This window comes from Sminthopsis crassicaudata, chromosome 2 (assembly GCF_048593235.1).
Source record: "Sminthopsis crassicaudata isolate SCR6 chromosome 2, ASM4859323v1, whole genome shotgun sequence".
NCBI lineage: Eukaryota > Metazoa > Chordata > Mammalia > Dasyuromorphia > Dasyuridae > Sminthopsis > Sminthopsis crassicaudata.
In genome coordinates, this window is record NC_133618.1 from 343,704,008 (window position 1) to 343,723,503 (window position 19,496).

A 19,496-nucleotide genomic window follows, 5' to 3' on the forward strand; every position below is an offset into this window, starting at 1 on the left:
TGACAATAGATGCATATTCAGTCTCCATAGTTCCTTCTCTTAAAGCAGATAGTATTCACTACATGGAATTCCCAATACTCTTATTTTTGTCCGCCTGCATTTTTTATTTCCTTCACAGTCTAATTGTACACTATTTCAAAGTCCGATTCTTTTTTGTACAGCAAAATAACTGTTTGGACATGTGTGTGTGTGTGTATATATATATATATATATATATATATATATATATATAATTTATACTTTAATATATGTAACATGTGTTGGTCAACCTGCCATCTGGGGGAAGGTGATGGAGGGAAGGAGGGGACAAATTGAAACAAAAGGCTTGGCAATTGTCAATGCTGTAAAATTACCCATGCGTATATCTTGTAAATAAAAAGCTATAATAAAAAAGAAAAGTGGATGGTATTTTCCATCCAAAGTTTATTGGAATTGCCTTAAATCACTGAATTGCCAAAAAAAAATATGTTTATCAATCCATCATCCAATCTTGTTTCTATGTACAATGTTTTCCTGGTTCTGCTTGTATCACTCATCATCAGTTCATGTAAATCTTTCTGTCAGCCTATTCATCATTTTTATAGAACAATAATATTCCATTACTTTCATATGCCATAACTTATTTAGCTATATCCCATTTGATGAGCATCTATTCATTTTCTAATTCTTTGCCACCACAAAAAGAACTGCTACAAACATTTTTGCACGTTTGGGTCATTTTCACTCTTTTATGATTTCTTTGGGATATAGATCCAGTAGTGGTATTAATTAATCAGAGTATACACAATTTAACAGCCCTTTGGGCATAGTTTCAAATTACTCTCTAGAATGGTTGGATCATTTCCAACACCTTTCCAACAAAAAATTAGTGTCCCAGTTTTCCCACATCTCTTTCAACATTTATCATCATTTTTCCTATCATCTTAGCCAATCAGAGATGTGAAGTGAAGCCTCAAAATTGTTTTAGTTTGATTTTTTAAATCACTAGTGACTTAGAACACTTTTTCATATGCCTAGAAATGACTCTAATTTCTTCATTAGAAAATGCAGAAAAACCTTTTGACAAAATATTGCACCATTCTTTTAAAAACAAATAGCAAGCATGGGAATAAAGTGAGGTTTCCTTAAAATGATAAGCAATATCTATCTAACACCATTAGCAAGAATTATTTGTAATGGAGAGAAGCTGGCCACATTCCCAATAAGACAGGAGGGAAACAAGGATGTCTGTTGTCACCACTATTATTCAATATTGTACTAGAAATGTTAGCTTTAGTAAAAAGAAAAGAAAAAGAAATTAATGGAATTAGAATAGGCAATGATGATATAAAACTATCACTGTTTACAGAGGATATGAAGATATAGTTAGAGAATCCTAAATAATCATCTAAAGGACATAAAATGAACCCACATAAATCATTAGCATTTCTATGTTACTAACAAAGCCCAGCAGCAAGAAATAGAAAGAAAAATTCCATTTAAAATAATCATGGTCGGGGAGGGGAGCAGAGCCAAGATGACAGAGAGGACACATGCTTCTTTCTGAGCTCTTCTGCTATAATCACACCAATTACAAAATTCATCCTCTGAATTAATGCTAGCCTGACAGGATCCATGAATATTGGGAGTGCAACAAATTACCAGTAGAAGATAATTCCAAAGTTCGCCAGAAAAGGTCTGTTTTGATTGGGTGTGTGTTAGGATTCTTACAAGGTGCTAAGTCATTGAAATAAGATAGAGACAATAATTATCTAATTTAGCCAGTATGATTGATCTGACCCTACAAGGAGATGTTATGGGCCAGAACTTGAAACAAGGTACCCAAGAAACCTGCTCCTAAGAGAATGATTATATTTTAAAGAAGAGAAAATTACGTGGGACCAAGAACTTTGACCGAAAAATTAGGGTGAGTACAAGGAAACTTTGTTAAAGAGCTAAAGTAGAATTTCAGCGAAATGGGACAAATTTTTAGAAAAAAAGCCTTCTATTTCTCTTCAAGGAAAATATTTAGAGAGCATTGTCAAGGTTATGAAAAGCCAAGGATTGATTATAATTTTGGAGGATATCGTTGAACTTTTAAAAACTGTGCAGTACATATATCCTTGGTTCTCTATGGAAAAAGAATTGGATCTAGAGGAGTGGAAATTAGTAGGAGAGCAACTTTGTCAATACTACAACAAAATGGACCTGACTCAATTTCCAAAGCCACACTTAATATACTGGCTTTAGGAAATTATATGTTATAGAATGAGAAAAAAGAAGAAAGAGCAGGAGGAGGAGGTGCCAACTAAATTAGGTGAAAAGATTGAATCTTGACTCTGCCTCCGAGAGTGGGATTGTGGGTTTCTATGGGCTTGTGAATCTCCCAGAAGTCAATCCTAGTTGTGAATCTCCCAAAGTCCCCCCTGGCCCTGAAAGCTTCTTGCTTATATATGCTGCATACCAATCATTTCATCACTAGGAAACCAGTATTTGTTGTAACATTAAATCAATGCTAAATTAGATTTAATCATTGTCTCCTCAGTACCTCAAGTTCTGGCCCATAACATCTCCTTCTGGGGTCAGATCAATCATACTGAACCATGCTAAATTAGATAATTATTGTCTCTATCCTATTCCAGTGATTTAGCACCTTGTAAGAATCCAAACAGGTGTGGGCACAGGAGGAGGTGGCTAGGCACAGGCAGAGAGGCAGAGCATGGAGACCAGCACATGCTAAGCAGACTGGGGCAAGAGTACAGTATTTGCAAGACAAAGAATCTATGGGGAGGGCTCTACCACAGTGTTGGCTACTCTGCCCTGGTTGCACGCCAGTAGATCAGCAGAGAAGTTATAAAACATCCAACAAAAAGGCAGAGGGTAAAGAGTGTACCCCCAAAGTGTGGGAGTTTCATGGGACCTGGCCAAAACCACCTCTGGGAGTGACTCAGCAAAATTCCAGCTCAGCCATTGTCACTTCTGGAAGTCTGTAGCGGAAACTTGGAACCTCCTTGTCCAAAAAGCAGATCCCAACATTGTTTTGAAAAATGAGTAAAAAGCCAAAGTGAACTCTAAATCTATTCAGCTTCTACAATGAAAGAGAACAAATTTCAAACCCCGAGGAGACTAAAAACAGATTGTCTCCAGATGAAGCCCCAAAGGGGGATGTAACTGTTCCCCACCACACAAGGCTCTCCTAGATGAAATTTTAAAAGATCTTAAAAGAGTGCTACAAGAAGAATTGGGAAAGGAAAACTCTGCAAGAGAGTTTGGAAAAGGCATATAGCTCATTAAAAGAAAGATTTGATAAAGTAGAAAAAGAAAACAACTTCTTAAAATGTGAAATAGAAAAGGTAAAGAACATCCAGGAAAACAGAATTTGTGAATTGGAAAAAGAAAATAACTCATTTAAAAAATAAAAAATTGTGAAATAGAAAAAATTCCATAGAACAAAACAACTTATTTAAGAACTCAATTGGGCAAATACAAAAATAAATTTTAAAAATTAATGAAGAAAATAATTCATTAAAAATCAGAACTGTGCAAATGGAAATGATTCGATAAGACATCAAGAATCAGTCAAATAAAATCAAAAAATTGAAAAAAAAAAAAAAAAGGTTAAATAGCTACTTAAGAAAACAACAGACTTGGAAAATAGATCTAGGAATTTATGGCCAAAGAAGAATTAGAGAACATTATGAAATGCAAAATGGACAACTACAATTACATTAAATTAAAAAGATTTTGCACAAACAAAACCAACAGAGCCAAGATTAGAAGGGAAGCACAAAGCTGGGGTGGAAGGAGGGATTTATAGACAGTGGTTCATTTCTAAGGCCTCATTTCTAAAATATATAAAGAACTGTGTCAAATTTATAAGAATACAAGTCATTCCCCAACTGATAAAAAGTCAAAAGGTATGAATGAATAATTTTCAGATGAAGAGATTAAAGCCATTTTTAGGCATATGGAAAAAAATCCTTTAAATTACTATCAGAAATGCAAATTAAAACAACTCTGAGGTAACATCTCACATCTATCAGATTGACTAAAATGACAGGAAAAGATGATAAATGTTGAAGGAAATATGGGAAAAGTGTGACACTAATGCATTGTTGATGGAATTAAGAACTGACCCAACCATTCTGGAGAACAGTTTGCTACAATGTCCAAAGGGCTATAAAACTGTGCATCCAGCAGTGCCCCTACTGAATCTGTAACCTGAAGAGATCATAAAAGAGGGAATAGTACAAAAATATTTGTAGCAGCCCTTTTTGTGATAGCAAAGAACTGGAAAATGAGTAGATGGTGATTAATTGGGGGATGACTGAATCAGGTTTGGTATATGAACATAATGGAATATTATTGTTCTATTTTTTAAAATGAGGAACAAGCTGATTTTTAAAACTCCTGTAAATATTTACATAATCTGATGCTGAGTGAAACAAGCAGAACCAGTAATAGATTGCACACAGTGCATGATAATCAACCATGACAGACTTGGTTCTTCTCAAAAGTTTGTGATCCAAAGCAATCCCAAAATGGAAAATTTCATTCACATTCAGAAAAAAAACTAAGAAGGCTGAATGTAAATCAACACATGATGTGTTCATTTTTTTTCTTTTGGTTTTTCTCTTTTGTTCTGATTTTCTCTTCCAATATAATCCATAAGAGAATACATTAAAAAAAATGAATATACATGTATAACCAAAATTTTTTTAAATGTTGTTTAAATGTTGTAACTGGAGAAAACAAAAATTTTATTAAAAGAAAGCAGAAATGAATTAATGTTAAATGTATTATTTTCAGATCATAATGCAACAAAAACCATGTTCATTAACATGGAAAGATAGTTTAATAATTAATTAGAGGCAAAATCTTAAAAAATGAGTGATTCAAGGAATAAATCACAGGTGCAGCTTGGTGGCACAGTGCATAGAGCACCAATCCTGGAGTCATGAAGACCTACTACTTGACATTTTCTATTCAGGTGACCCTGGGCAAGTCACTTTACCCTTATTGATTCACAAACAACAACAAACAACAACAACAAAGTATTCTTGAAATCATTGAAAATCACTAAAAAAATAAGTTCACTTCAGAGTATTACAACAATGAGACAACAGCAAAACTGAGGGAATGTAGACAAAGCAATAGTTAGAGGAATATTTATATCTCTAAGTACTTGAGAAAGAATAGGACAATGAATTGTGCATGCAACTGGAAAAAAAACAACAAGGAATGAAATTAAATGAAAAATCCTGAAATACCAAATTGAAAATCCTAAAATAAAAACCTATTGATAAAATCAAAAATAGGAAAAACATTGAACTTCTAAATAAAATTAAAAAGGGCTTCATGAAAAAGATACAAAAAAGATAAACCTTTAATTAATTTGACTTTTAAAAAGAAAAAATCATCTCAATTTAAAAATATAAAAAGATTTATTACCCACCAATTAAAAGAAAATTAAAGCAATTAGTATGAGCTATTTTCCCCAATTATGTGCCAATAAATCTGGTAATCTATGTGAAATACATGAATATTTATTAAAATGTAAATTTCCCTAATTATGAGAAGAGGAAATAGAGTATTTAAGTAACCAGTTTTAGTAAAAAGAAATTGGATAAGCTATAAAAAATTCCATAAGAAAAAATTCCCAGAGCCTATGGATTCAAAAGTAAATTTTATCACAGATTCAGTGATCATTAATTCACAAGCTACATAAACTATTTGGAAAAATGTAAGGGTCCATTAGAAAGGTCAGGCAAGCACAATTGAGAGGTAAGTAGGCCAATGGTTTCTGAGATCCCCAGATGTGATTGGAGTTAAGTACTTAGGAACTTCCTTCATGGGTGGGGCCTCCAGCCAAGGCAGGAATCCTAAAATCTCACTCTGAAATCTCGTCAAGATGGGGATGTAACCTTCATCATTGATTGGCTTATGTCTGTAACCTCATAGACCCCATATAAGCTCAGGGCACGAAGAACTCCATTTCTTTATCATCTAGAGGTTGGCCTGAAGAAGCAGTACCAAGATAAGTGCAGAAGGTCATAGAGTGGATGTAAACCACATGAATAAAGTCTAAGCTTATTCACCAAAACTCCCAGGTGCTCTGTTGTGCTTAAAACTGCTTCCCTATGAGACAGCAGCTGGACCTCAAAGAAGAGGCAAGATTGATATTATATTTACCAGGGTCTTTCTGATAGGCCTGGGCATTAGAACAGATTAGCATTAGTTAGGTGCAAGAATGGGCCTAACAGAAAAATAGGCAAAAACCCAAAAAGGAGTCCTACCAAATTCCTTTCATTATACAAATATGTTACTGATACCTAAACCAGGAAAAGTAAACATAGAAAAAAAAAAACTGTAGAACAATTTCCCTTATAAATATCAATACAATAATTTTAAATAAAATTCTAGGAAGATTACAACATACTACCAAGAGATTATACACTATGACTGCAACATGCTATCGTTGTATTTGCTATTGCAAGTCTCTCCTAATTCCCAGGGCTTCAGAGAAATCTCTGGTAAATATTAATATCAAGCTTACCTCTTTTTGAGGTCTTCAGAAATCCTCTGACTGCTGTCTCATAGGGTCGCAATTAAAGCACAACAGAGTACCTGTTTTTGCAGGCAAACTCAGGAACTTTATTCATGTGGTTACATCCTACTCTAAGACTTCCTGCACTCTCTTTAGTTCCTTCTCTTTGGCAGAACTCCATCCACGAGGTCACAGACACAGCCAATCAGAGACGGAGACACTTCCCTTTCCTGACTCAACTTCAGAGTGTTCAGGGTTCCCGGTGTGACTAGAGATCCCACCCACAAAGGTGATCCTCATGTGCTCATAGCCAATCATGTCCAGGAATCTCCAAGCCACATAAGCTTGTGTCACATCCTAATTGCACAGCCCTAACCTCTCTTTGACCCTAACAATGACCAGATGGAAATTGAAACAGAAAAGCAGGGCTGGTTCTATATTAGGAAAACTATCATCATAATTGATTATATTGTATGGTACAGCAAATCCAATTTCCAAATATTCAGAGATATCTCAAGTGAAGAATAGAAGTGTTTATTTTAGAATCTTGCAAGAAGTGACTATCTTTCTACTGGAGTTCCACCAGTGGAGAGAGGTTAATTTCCACAGAGATTGAAGTGAATTATATAGTCGTGACTACAAGAATCAATGACACCCTTCCTCCCTTTATTGATCAATTCTCATTTCCCCACTTAGTGGCACAAATTTGTCAAATTCTAGTCAGGCCCATATAGTCAGTTTTACTGTTTGCAGGTATGTTTTCCTAAGCTTATGGATTTATGGTGGTCAGTTTCACAAGGTTTACAACTGTTTACTTGAGCCAGTATGAACAACCTATTTCATTTTCCCAAATTCCCCAGATAAACTGAATCTAAGTTCTAAGTTCAATCTACCTTAGTTAATAATTTTATAAGAAACCATTTCTAATTTAAAAAAACATCAGAGAGCGTAAGAATAAAGGGAAATTTCCTTTAAATGATCTGTAGAATTTATTTAAAATAGTTTTAGATTTTAGGTAGATTATAATGGGCATAAAGTAAAAGAATTTCCAATAAGATTAGGATGAAGCAAATATGCACGTTTTCACCATTATTACTTAAAGTTGTATTAGAAATGTTAGCCATAGCAATAAGAAAAGAAACAGAAATTAAGGGAATTGAAATAGATAATGAGGGAGAAAAAACTATCACTCTACAGATGATATGATAGTGTAGTTAGACAATCCTGAATAATTAATTATTAAAAACTAGTTGAAATAATTAAGAACTTTAATAAAATTGCAGGATATAAAATAAACACACATAAATCATCTGCATTTGTAAATACTACCAATAAAAATCTAGAATCAAGAGATAGAGAATTTCCATTTAAATAACTGTAGACAGTATTAAATACTTGAGAGTCTATCTTCAAAGACAAACCCAGGAACTGGATGAACACAAAATGCCAAAAGTAAATCATTGAACAAAATATCAATTTTTCATTAATATGTTGAGACAAAGTAATAAAAATTATAATTCTACCTAATTAACTTGTTCAGTGCCATACCAACAAAATCACTTAAAATATTTTATGAGGTAGAAAAATTATTTTATAGAACTAGAAAAAATAATAAAATCATCTGGAAGAATAAGAATATCAAGGAAATCAAGGAACCTAATCTCAAACAGTATTATAAAGTGACAATCATCCAAAAAATGTAGTAATGGCTAAGAAAAAGAATGGTGAATGAGTAAAATAGATTAGATAAGATACACAGTGCAGAGTAGCAATGATACTCTTTTAATACGACAGTATCACTCAGTCCATGTTCCAAAGAGGTCTAATGTGTCCAAAAAAGAAAAAAATTTAATTTAGAGAGAATATGGAAAATTTGAGACATGTTATTGAAGTTGTGAACTGATCCAACTATTTTGAAGAACAATTTGGAATTATGCCAAAAGAGCAATCAAGATTAAGGTACCTCTGGTCAGTGTCATGGATTTGGCAAAAGAATTTGTCTCCAAGTTAAGTGGCAAATATTTATTACACTGCTTGACAGTGGGCAAAGATATCAAGGAAATAACTGTGATTCTAATTCAATTAGAGAATTGAAGCAGGCTAAAGTCCCAAAGGAATCCAGCAAAGTGTCAGAATCCGGGGACAATTTTATAGGAAAGAAAAACAATGATTAGATTTATATGCCAATGTAGTGACTTAGAGGTATAATTGAGAGATTTTAGGGGTAGAGTAGTTCCCCTAATTGAGTTCTAAAGCTTACTAACCAACAGAATGAGTATTAAATTATTGCAATTGGCCAACATTATTTGTGGCATTAAAATTCAGGTAGTCTTAAGACTTCTCAGGCAGCCAGCACTGTTTCTGCCAACCCCCAGTCTGGCTAGCCTTCTGGGTTTCTCAAGAATTGCATCTTTCTCACATTTCATCATTTCCCCCCCCAAGGAATCAAGACACATTTTTTTAATTTCAACTTTTTATTTTCAAAATGCATGCATGAATAATGTTCAATATTCACCCTTGCAAAGTCTTGTGTTCCAAAATTTCCCCTTCCTTGCATCCTCCTCTAGATGGCCAGCAATTCAATATATGTGAACCATGCAATTCTATGGATATTTTTATAAATATCATGCTGCACAAGAAAAATCAGATCAAACAGAAAAAATGAGAAAGAAAACAAAATACAAGTAAGCAAAAACAAAAAGAATAAAAACATTATGTTGTGATCCACATTCAGTTCCCATAGTCCTCTCTCTGGGGGCAGATGGATCTATTCTTCACAAGACCATTAGAACTGACCTGGATCATGTCATTGTTGAGAAGAGCCATGTCCATTAGATATGATCATAGCATAATCTTCTTGTTGTCATATACAATGATCTCCTGGTTTTATCCATTTCACTTAGCATTAGTTCATACAAGTCTATCCAGGTCTCTCTGAAATCATCCTGCTGATTGTTTCCTACAGAACAATAGTATTCCAAAATATTAATATACCATAACTTATTCGGCCATTCAGCAATTGATGGGCATCCATTCAGTTTCCAGTTTTTTGCCACTACAAAAAGGTATGCCACAAAAAATTTTGCACATGTGGGTCCCTTTCCCACCTTTATGATCTCTTTGTGATAAAAAAAAAAAAAATCAATAGAAACACTGATAAATCAAAGGATATGCACAGTTTGATGCCTCTTTGGGCATAATTCCAAATTGCTCTCCAGAATGGTTGAATCTCTTCACAACTCCACCAACAATTGTATCAATGTTCCAGTTTTCCCACATCCTCTCCAATATTTTTCATTGTATTTTCCTGTCATATTAGCCAATCGGTGAAGTATGAAGTGATACCTCAGAGTTATCTTAATTTGAATTTTTCTGATCAATGGACATTTAGAACACCTTTTCATATGACTAGAAATTATTTCAATTTTCTCATCTGAAAAATTGTTTGTTCATATCCTTTGACCATTTATAAATTGGACAATGGCTTGAAATCAGCATACTTGATTATAATTTTTTCCTAGTTTATTGCTTCCCTTCTTGTCCACATTGGTTTTGTTTGTACAAAAACTTTTTTTTAACTTAATATAATCAAAATTATTCATTTTGTATTCAATAATTTACTCTAGTTCTTTGGCCACAGATTCCTTTTTTCTCCACAGATGAGATGTAAATCATCCTTTTTTTCTAATTTGCTTATAATATCACTCTTTATGGCTAAATCATGAATAAATTTTGACCTTATCTTGGTATATGGTGTTAGGTGTGGGTCAATGCTTAGTTTCTGCCATACTAATTTCCAATTTTCCCAGCAGTTTTTGTCAAATAGTGAGTTCTTATTCCAAAAGCTGAGGTCTTTTGGTTTGTCAAGCCCTAGATTACTATAGTCATTAACTATTTAGTCCTGTGACCCTAATTCCACTGATCAACTATTTCTTAGCCAGTATATAATGGCCTTGATGTAACTTGCTGTAATCTCTTTGCTGATATGTTATTTAAGATTTTTGCATCAATAGGAAAATTTGTCTATAATTTTCTTTCTCTTTTTTGACCCTATGTGGTTTAGGTATTAGCACCATATCAGTGTCATAAAAGGAATTTGGTTAAACTCCTTTTCCCCTATTTCTCCAAATAGTTGGCATAGTATTGGAATTTAATTGTTCTTTAAATGTTTGGTAGAATTCTCATGTAAATCCATTTGGCCCTGGGGATTTTTTCTTAGGGAGTTGATTAATATCTTGTTCTATTATTTTTTCTAACATGGGATTACATAAATAATTTATTTCCCCTTCTGTTAGTCTGGGCAATTTATATTTTGTAAGTATTCATCCATTTCACCTAGATTATCAGATTTATTGGTATATAGTTGGACAAAATAACTCCTAATTATTGCTCTAATTTCCTCTTCACTGGTGGAAATTTTTTTTATTTTGTTTAGCTGATTCTTGGCTTCTCATTGAGTCAATGACTTTCATTTGTTCAAATCTAATTTTTAGTGAATTATTTCCTTTAGTAAGTTTTTTTTTATTTCCATTTCCATTTGAACTTTTAAATGAGATATTTGGTTCACTGGATTTTTTTTCCATTTCATAAATTCTGTTTTTCAAGTAATTTCCTTTTCAAAACTATTTTGTAAGGAGTTATTTGCTTTTTCCCTTTCATCAAATCTATTTTATAAGAAGCTATATATTTTTTTCATTTCATTAAATCTATTTTTAAGGAGTTTTCTTCAGATAATTTGTTTCCTTTTCAAAACTTCCTTGCAAAGTTCTCATTTCCTTTCCCCATTTTTTTTCTAACTCTCTTTTAATATCCTTTTTGAATTCTTTCAAGACAGCCTTGTGAGATGGGTTGTGACAGAAGAGACATTTTCTCCATAAAAGTTATCTATATTCAGAGTTATTTTTGCTTTTTTTGCTCATTTAAAAAAAAAAAAAAGATTTAGGTATATTTTTAGGGCAAAGAGGAGTTTGTCCCAAGCTTTCTTTAGAGATGACAGTAGCTTTAGGCTGCCCTGGGCCAGTTTCTAGTGTCTTCTGGTGCTGCGAGGGTGTGGGCAGGTCTTGGATTATTCTAAAATTCAAAGGTTCACTATTTGTTCTTTGTATTTGTGTTATATGTTTTACACCTAATCTGTTAATTCACTAGTTTGTAACAAGGACAGAGTAGCCAACACTGCTATATTTTGGCTAAGACCCTTCCCGTAGATTTCCCAGCACATTGAGGACAACATCTTGGGTTCCTGTGCTGCACCTGTACTTGGCGGCCTGCCCCAATCCCCGATTGAAGCAGATTTTTTCTGAAGTTCTTCCAAAATATCTTCTACTGGAAATTTATTACCCTCTGTGGGTGTGGGTTCTGTCACTCCAAAACCAGTTCAGATGTTTCATCTGATGTTGATCTGAGTGATACCAGGAGAAGCTCAGATAAAGATCTATCTACTCTCCCACCATCTTGGCTCTGCCCTTGAAATCCAAATTCTTTAGGGACAAAGGGACAAATTTCTCCTTTCTGAGCTTCAGGCTGACAAGAGATGTAGAGCTGTCCCTGCCTGAGTCCAGAGTGAGGAGGGGAGACCTGAAATTGGAGGCAGCAGCATCCAGGGTATGTTGAATTTTAGGATGAAGTAGCCAGTGGTATTCAGATTGGAAAATTCATCCCTGTCATATAGAAGATACAAAGCTCATTATGGTAGGGGAGAAAACAATTATCTTCGAGAAAGTGGATAACATTTTTTTCCATAAAGAAAGCTTGGATGTGGCAGACCTGTCTAATTGTTTGACCAGTGAAAATACAGTTCCCAAGAGCTGAAAAGGCATTCTTTCCCAAATGAATTAGCTTTTTGTAAACCAAAATGAAATTCCCCTGGCTGGCCTCTGGGATTAGAAGTTGGCCTGAGGGTGTTTGAAACAACCCAGAAGGAAAAAGAATATACCCCTTTTATTTAGCAAAGGCCTGCTCCTGGAGCTATATAAGGGATGGTAGGTATTGGGAAGTTGGGGAATCAAAAGTGCCATCAGGTGCACCTGGGTAGCAGCATTATCAGCTGAATCTGCAAGCCTGTTTCCCTTGGCCTAAAATGAATCCCTTTTCTGGTGTTCTTTACAAAACATAACACAAATCTCTCTAGGTCCATAGACAGCTTGCAGTAATTGTAGAATTTCCCTTACATAAGTAATGGGGAAGTTTGGCTTTCAAAACTTCTCTTTCTTTCCATATAGCTCCATGAGCATGCGAGACATGAAAGGCATATTTGGAATAAGTATAGATGTTCGCTTGCATTTTTTCCCCAATTCTAAAGATCTGATGGCAATGAGTTCCTCCCTCTGAGCAAAGAAGCCAGAGGGGAGTGGCTTAGTCTCCAAAGTGCTATTGAAGCTCACCACAGAGTAACCTCTTTCATTTTCCATTTAATCAGGCAGGGCTAACACTGGGGCAGAGGTCAGTTTAGCTTTGTGAGTGAATAGGAAGTGAGAGTTAATTCAAGGCCCCAAATACTTAACAAATTGACAAGCAATGTGGACCCTAGACAAAGAAACTATATATAGCCTAGACCTAGAAAGTCAACTGTCTCATTAACAACTCTGAGAAGTTTAAAAAATTAAAAAATTTTCAGGGGCTTTAATACATCTCTTGTTTTTTGCTTCATTGGTACTAGTCTTATGAGGGAACATGCTGGGATCTTGGAAGTTCACTAAAGTTGGGGTGGCATGAGTAGCCTGCCTAGGGATTTCTGAGTCCCAGTCAGAGGAATCTGCTTCCTTCCAGATTTCAGATAGAATATGAGAGGGCTTCGAGGAAAGCACAAAAAGTGTCTCCAGAGGTCTGGGAGGAGAAAACTGGATCCTTAATTTCACCATTAAGTCATGCCCTAAAAAGATGGCAGGACAGGAGGATATGATAAGGAAAAAGTGTTTGAATAACAGGTTACCAAACTGACAAGGGGGAGAGGAGGTCTCAGAACCATACCTTTCAACCATCACTCTCTGAGGGGAGGAATGAGTAGACCTAGAATACCAGGGCAGAACAGAATACAACGCTCCCATAAAGTCATCCAAAGTTAGCCTGGGTTCAGCCATTGTGATGAAGCATTGTGAGGCTGGGGAGCCCAGACAAACTCTAGGCACCATCACTCCTGGTCCTGAGGAAAACAGAGGACAGAGCATTGGGAAGGGTGCCCCTCCTGGTTGCACTTAGGGCATGTGTCTGGGGGTTTCCTCTAAGGACAATCATAAGACCACTGGCCCTGAATATGGCAGCAGCTAAAATTTAAGGCTGTTTTCTGATCCTCACCCTGGCTCTGCAAATTCCTCCTCTGCCAAAGTTTGTACCCTTTTATTGAAAACTGCAAAAGCTATTTCCAATAGGTGTGTCTGGGAAGTTTGGGGACCCACATGGCTAACTTCTTAATGTCCGGGAATGACTGGCTAATAAAATGCATGTTGAGGACAGTAGTCCCCTCTGGAGAAATGGGTTCCAGGTTAGTGTATTTTTACACCTCTACAAATCCAGGCATCTCTGGCAATAAAAATTTTCAGAATGTAAAGCTTAGATGACCCAGAAAGGCTTTCCTAGTGTAATGCCAGAGAAACAAGCACGATAGAGATTAGAGAGTTTTTAATATTTTATTTGAAAGGGAGAGATTGTGCTGGGGGCAGGCTGCCTCCAGCACTGATGTCCAAAGTTTCCAGCAGCTAATATGTGCTTCCCATGAAGTATATATGCATGTGGCTCCAAGGTACCAGGGGGTAGACTGAGGCAGGGGAGGAGTCAGAGCACTGAGAGCAGGAACGGATTATCAATCCGGTTCTGACAGGGTGGGGGAGGCACCAGACATTCTAATAAATTGGGATCAAGAAGAACAATGACAGAATAGGGGGAGATATCAGACATTCTGATAAGTAGGGAAGATCTGGGGTCAGGATGTCTAAGATAGGTCTTTCTCCTTATTTGGATCATGATGATTGGGAGGGGGCCATTGCAACCAGGCAGAAAAATTCAGAGAAATTGAGGTAGAACAATTAGGGAAACTGAGGTACAATAATCAAAGGAAACTGTGGCCAGGCATCTCTGGTAACAAAAAATTTCAGAATGTAAAGCTTAGTTGACCCAGCCAAGCTTTCCTAGAAGCCTGGAGTATGCCCTTGTAATGCCGGAAAAACTGAGGCAAGATAGAGATTAGAGAGTTTTTTAATATTTCATTAATTGAAGAGTTTAATTGACTGGGCAGGACTCTCATCTCAAAGTATCCAGTAATGAATGGGGGAATGATGAACACTTTTATAGCTTTTCAGACAAAGGAAAGGAAGATGAGAAGGAAAAATTAGAAGCCTTGATTCTGTCAGGATGGGGGGGGGGGGGGAAGGAAGCTGTAAATTTTTACTAAAAGCCAGAGTCAGAATGTTTGAATAACAGAAGTAAAGATGTCAGTGAAGTATCTGAGATAGTTTTATCTTTTGGAATATTTTAGAGGGGCAGTGTCATAAATTCTTGGGGACAGAAGGAGCTAGGAGCCAGAAAGTCTGATCTGCTCCTCCTCTCCCATTGACAATTTATAACCCTAGAGCAAATGGTCCTCAGTCTTAATGAACCAGAGGTGGGGTTACGACTTAAGGGACTGAGGCAGAACAGTTAAGGAAACTGAGATAGAACAATTCAGGGAAACTCAGTCAGGACAATGAGGGAAACTAGTGCAGGGAAACTGAGATAGAACAGCTCAAGGAGACTGTGGCATAACACCCTCAGCTATAGGATGAAATGGGCTTATCTTAACAAGGAGGACATAAAATTTGGGAAGACCTTAGGTTGGGCAACAAAAATGTTGAGGAGAAAGATGCCCTAACAATATTAGAATCCTCCTGGTCAGAGTCATGGGTTTGGCAAAAGAATTCACAAGTTAAGGGACAAAGATTTATTACAGTGCATGACAGTGGCTCATTCCCAGAGAATTTAATCCAGGAGATAATTGTGACTCCAATTGAAGGAGGTTAAAGTTCCAAGGGAATTTAGCAGAGTAAAAATCAAGGACATAAATTTATAGAAAAGAGAAATACAGAGTAGCTATTATAGTACTTTAGAAGTGTAATTGAAGCTTAGGGTAATTCCTATCATTGAGTTCTACAATTTACTGACCAACAGATTGTCCAGTATTGTTTGTGGCACTCCCAAGCCCAGATATAGCCTTAAGGTTTCTCAGGAATTGAAACTTTCTCACACCTCATCAAGATAAAAAAGATAGATAGAAAGACAGACACCTATAGGTAGATGGATGATAGAACAGATGCTTACTGAGAATTGGAAAGAAACCACAAATCTTGAAAGTTCTGTCAGTCTCATTCACTAGTTTGTTGTAAGTGATCTCTTTCAGCTCAATGTTATTGTGAATGAAAAAGTTTATGTCTGATCTCAGACTCCTTTTCCTCACTGTGTCTCTTGCACAATAATACATGGCTGTGTCCTCAACTTTAAGGGAGTTCATTTGCAGGTGCACCATGCTATTGCTATTGTCCCTGGAGATGGTGAATCGGCCTTTCACAGAGTCTGCATAGTCTGTACTACCACCAGACCAAGTAGCTGAGATCCATTCCAGCCCCTTCCCTGGAGCCTGGCGGACCCAGTGCATGCTATAGCTGCTTAAGGTGAATCCAGAAGCTTTGCAAGAAAGGTGAAGAGATCCTCCAGGCTGTCTCAAATCACCCCCAGACTCCAACAACTGAACATCATCACAATGGACACCTGCAAAGAAAAAGCCATTGAAGACAGTAGTCACACAAAAGCATCAGTTCAAAGAGTGTTTCTTTAGTCAAAAATCAAAATTACCTTGTAAAATAGCCAGAATAAAAATTCCTATCAGTCCAAAACCCATTGTTAAGCCTCTACCAGTCAGTCTTTAGCAGATAAAGGCCACACAGAGGAAAAGCTCCTCTCCCAGAGCTGCAGACACAGGTTTTTGCTGGTTTTCTTCCCTAAAGGGAGGAGTCTAATTTGCATATCTTTTTCTGCTTTGTGTGAGAAAGAGCAATTGTCTTCCACTGGGATGAGCCCCCTCCCTGGGCTGAAGAGAGAAGAATTAATTCTAGAACTCTGGGAAAGCTTAAGACACTGAGAATCCAAATATCATTGATAATGACTAAGTGTCTATCCTTCATCAATACAATCTATTCTCAGTTCCAAGAAAATCGTTAGCCTTTCTTATTTTCCTGACATTTCCTTAATTTATCCCAGTGTCATTTCTAATTATGGAAGCACCCTGAACTTTCGTCATTTTTGATCTTCAATAGAGACTGGAACCATTTTATGAATCATTTCTTTTGGGGGAGAGTGCTGCAGATGGGCAGTATTTCTTTTCTTTTTTTTTTTTTTTTAAATTCATTTTTCCAAATTATCCCCTCCCTCCCTTCACTCCCTCCCCCCGATGACAGGTAATCCCATACATTTTACATGTGTTACAATATAACCTAGATGGGCAGTATTTCTGAGTCTATTTTAGGTACTTCTTCTACTTGCTTATAGGGGTTTGGGGTTCATTTTCTTTAGAAATGGATTTCATGTGGGTTGTTTACCCCTGTTCTCTCCTATTCATGGTTCCTCATATCTGTTTGGCATGAAAGAAGAGATTGTAAATTTTTCAATTTTTACTTCAGAAATCAGCAGACACTAAAAATCACAGATTGATTTGTATGTTTTTAGTTGTTTAGATTGAAAATGTTAAATAGAGAAAATGTTAATAATGTCGATTTAGCTTAAAGTTTACCATATATACATTTCTCTCTTAGAGAGTTGGTTATTTAAAACTCACCCGCACACCTAAACTCACTTCCTTCTTTAAGCTAAAGGAATTAAGACACAAAATGGACAGGACATAAAAAAATCCACTGAATCTCTTAGATGGTCCAAAAAGGCCCAGTTTGTATTTCTCAGAAGGACTGATTGTATGTAGGGAGAGTGTGTAGGGAGACAGTGACACAATATCCTCTCAAAAAGTGTGTCCATCTCCTGTAGTATCTAGGGACAAGTATAGGCTGAGCCTCCTTCCCAGAGTAACTAAATCTGCTACCACCTGGTGTACAAGCAAAAACATTTTTCCTCTTTTCTACATTCATTCTTTACTCACTGGGAAAAGGATTACCTTTTACCTCAGGAAACATTAGAACACTGGCCAAAAGAATGCAAATTATTTTCCAATCAGCCTTTAATTTTGTAGAATTTTGTTTATAGTAAAGTCTGAACTGGGTTACTTGTTTCTCTGTTTTACTCTTTCCTGGTACAGAACTTACATTTTCATTGTCCTGTCCTACATAACATGTAGGAAAAAGAACAATTCAAAGTAGATTATGGGATAAAGTTTAGTATCTGCTCCTATAAAATATATCTTGGAAGAAGAAGCCCAAAAAAGCTAATTGACCCTATGTTAACTTCAAGCTATCTTTCCAAACTCTCATATTCATTAACTCCTAAGAAAAGTATATGCTTGAATTTTCTATTTAAGTTTTGAATATACTTGATATTTGATAAATATACTTGGGGGCAGCTAGGTGGCGCAGTGGATAGAGCACCAGCTTTGAATTCAGGAGGATCCAAGTTCAAATCTGGTCTCAGACAACTTAACTCTTCCTAGCTGTGTGACCCTGGCCAAGTCACTTAAGCCCAGCCTCAGGAAAAAAAACAAAAACAAACAAACAAACAAAAAAACTAGATAAATGTATTTGAAGAATATACTTAATACTTTTCTTTAAGGCACTTCTTGACCTTCAAACTCACATCGACAACCTCAGGTCTTTTCCATTTCTCTCTTCATACGACTGCCAAAGTTTTCTTTCATAACATGATTGATGTGTTGTTTTTTTCCCTATTTCTACTTTGCCCTAAGAGATTTGAGCAATTTTCTCAAGGTTTTTTTGTTTTTTTTTTTAAATATGAGTTCCTGTTTTGGTTAAAGTATTGAGTTAGTTTGATAGTTCTTTTTTAAAATGTATTTTATTTAAAAACAAAACTGAATCAGAAAAACAGAAAAGGAATAGAAACAAAATAAAACAAAAGAGAATATTGTTATGTGCCCTGCATAAATCAAGAAAAATTAAAATATATAACAATGAATTACCAGTTCAAGAAAGTATATAAAGCATATATATATACATACACATATATATAGAAAAAATTATATTAATGAATGTCTATCTTTTCTTCACTTCCTTGTAAATAGTTCTTCTGCTCTCTACTGATAATCTTTTTAACTTTATTCTTTTTTCCCTTTTTACTTCCCCCACCTCCTTCCAGCAGGTTAGGAAAGACTATATTTATATATACATACTGCCCCCCCCCCCCCCCATGAGGTTTAGATTTGGGGAATCCAAATTAAATTAGGTTTTCTGGTGGTCAAGGAGTTAAATGAGATCTAGTGGCAGTACAGGGGTAGGGAGTTCTGGGGATTCCCTTCTGGCAGATCAGAGATCCTCTGTAAGGGAATTTACAGACCTGAAAAACTAGATTGATAAAAGAGGTTTATTATGAGGATTAGAAGTAAGGTTAAAGTCTAGTTAAGGAAATAGGTGAGGGTAAAGAGAAGATAGCACTGGAAACAATATTCCAGTTGATGGAAGCTCATTATATTGCTTGTCTTGGTGAAAGTAGGGAAGCCTGAGCAGATCATTAGAATGGGGGCTGGCACAGCCCAAGTTGGTGCAGATCCAATGGGGCATGGGGCAGGCCCAGATCTCCTATAGAAATTGAAAGGGATGATTTTGACCAGGATTTGTGACTCAAAGATGCAGGCTTCCTGAACTGATAATGCTTCAGCCAGGAGGGGCTGGGAGTAATCTGAATCACAAATCAATCTGAAAGGAATCACAAATCAGTTTCTTAAAGGGACCACAACCCACTTCATCCCCACACACATAGACAAATATTTTTCCTATCCCTGCTGATTCTTTGCTTTAATTCTACAATTTAACTTGCCTTTATATTACTTAAGCTT

General features: G+C 36.0%; 1 gene segment (V, D, J or C); it reads right to left on the reverse strand.

Moving 5' to 3' along the window:
- The window catches only part of LOC141556467 (immunoglobulin heavy constant mu-like), a 180,822-nt gene extending 164,349 nt beyond the window's left edge, over positions 1-16,473 (reverse strand). Inside the window, 2 exon segments of the C gene segment in view lie at positions 15,948-16,258; positions 16,343-16,473. Coding sequence covers positions 15,948-16,258; positions 16,343-16,388 — 357 coding nt within the window.
- Positions 16,474-19,496: the final 3,023 nt, after the last annotated feature.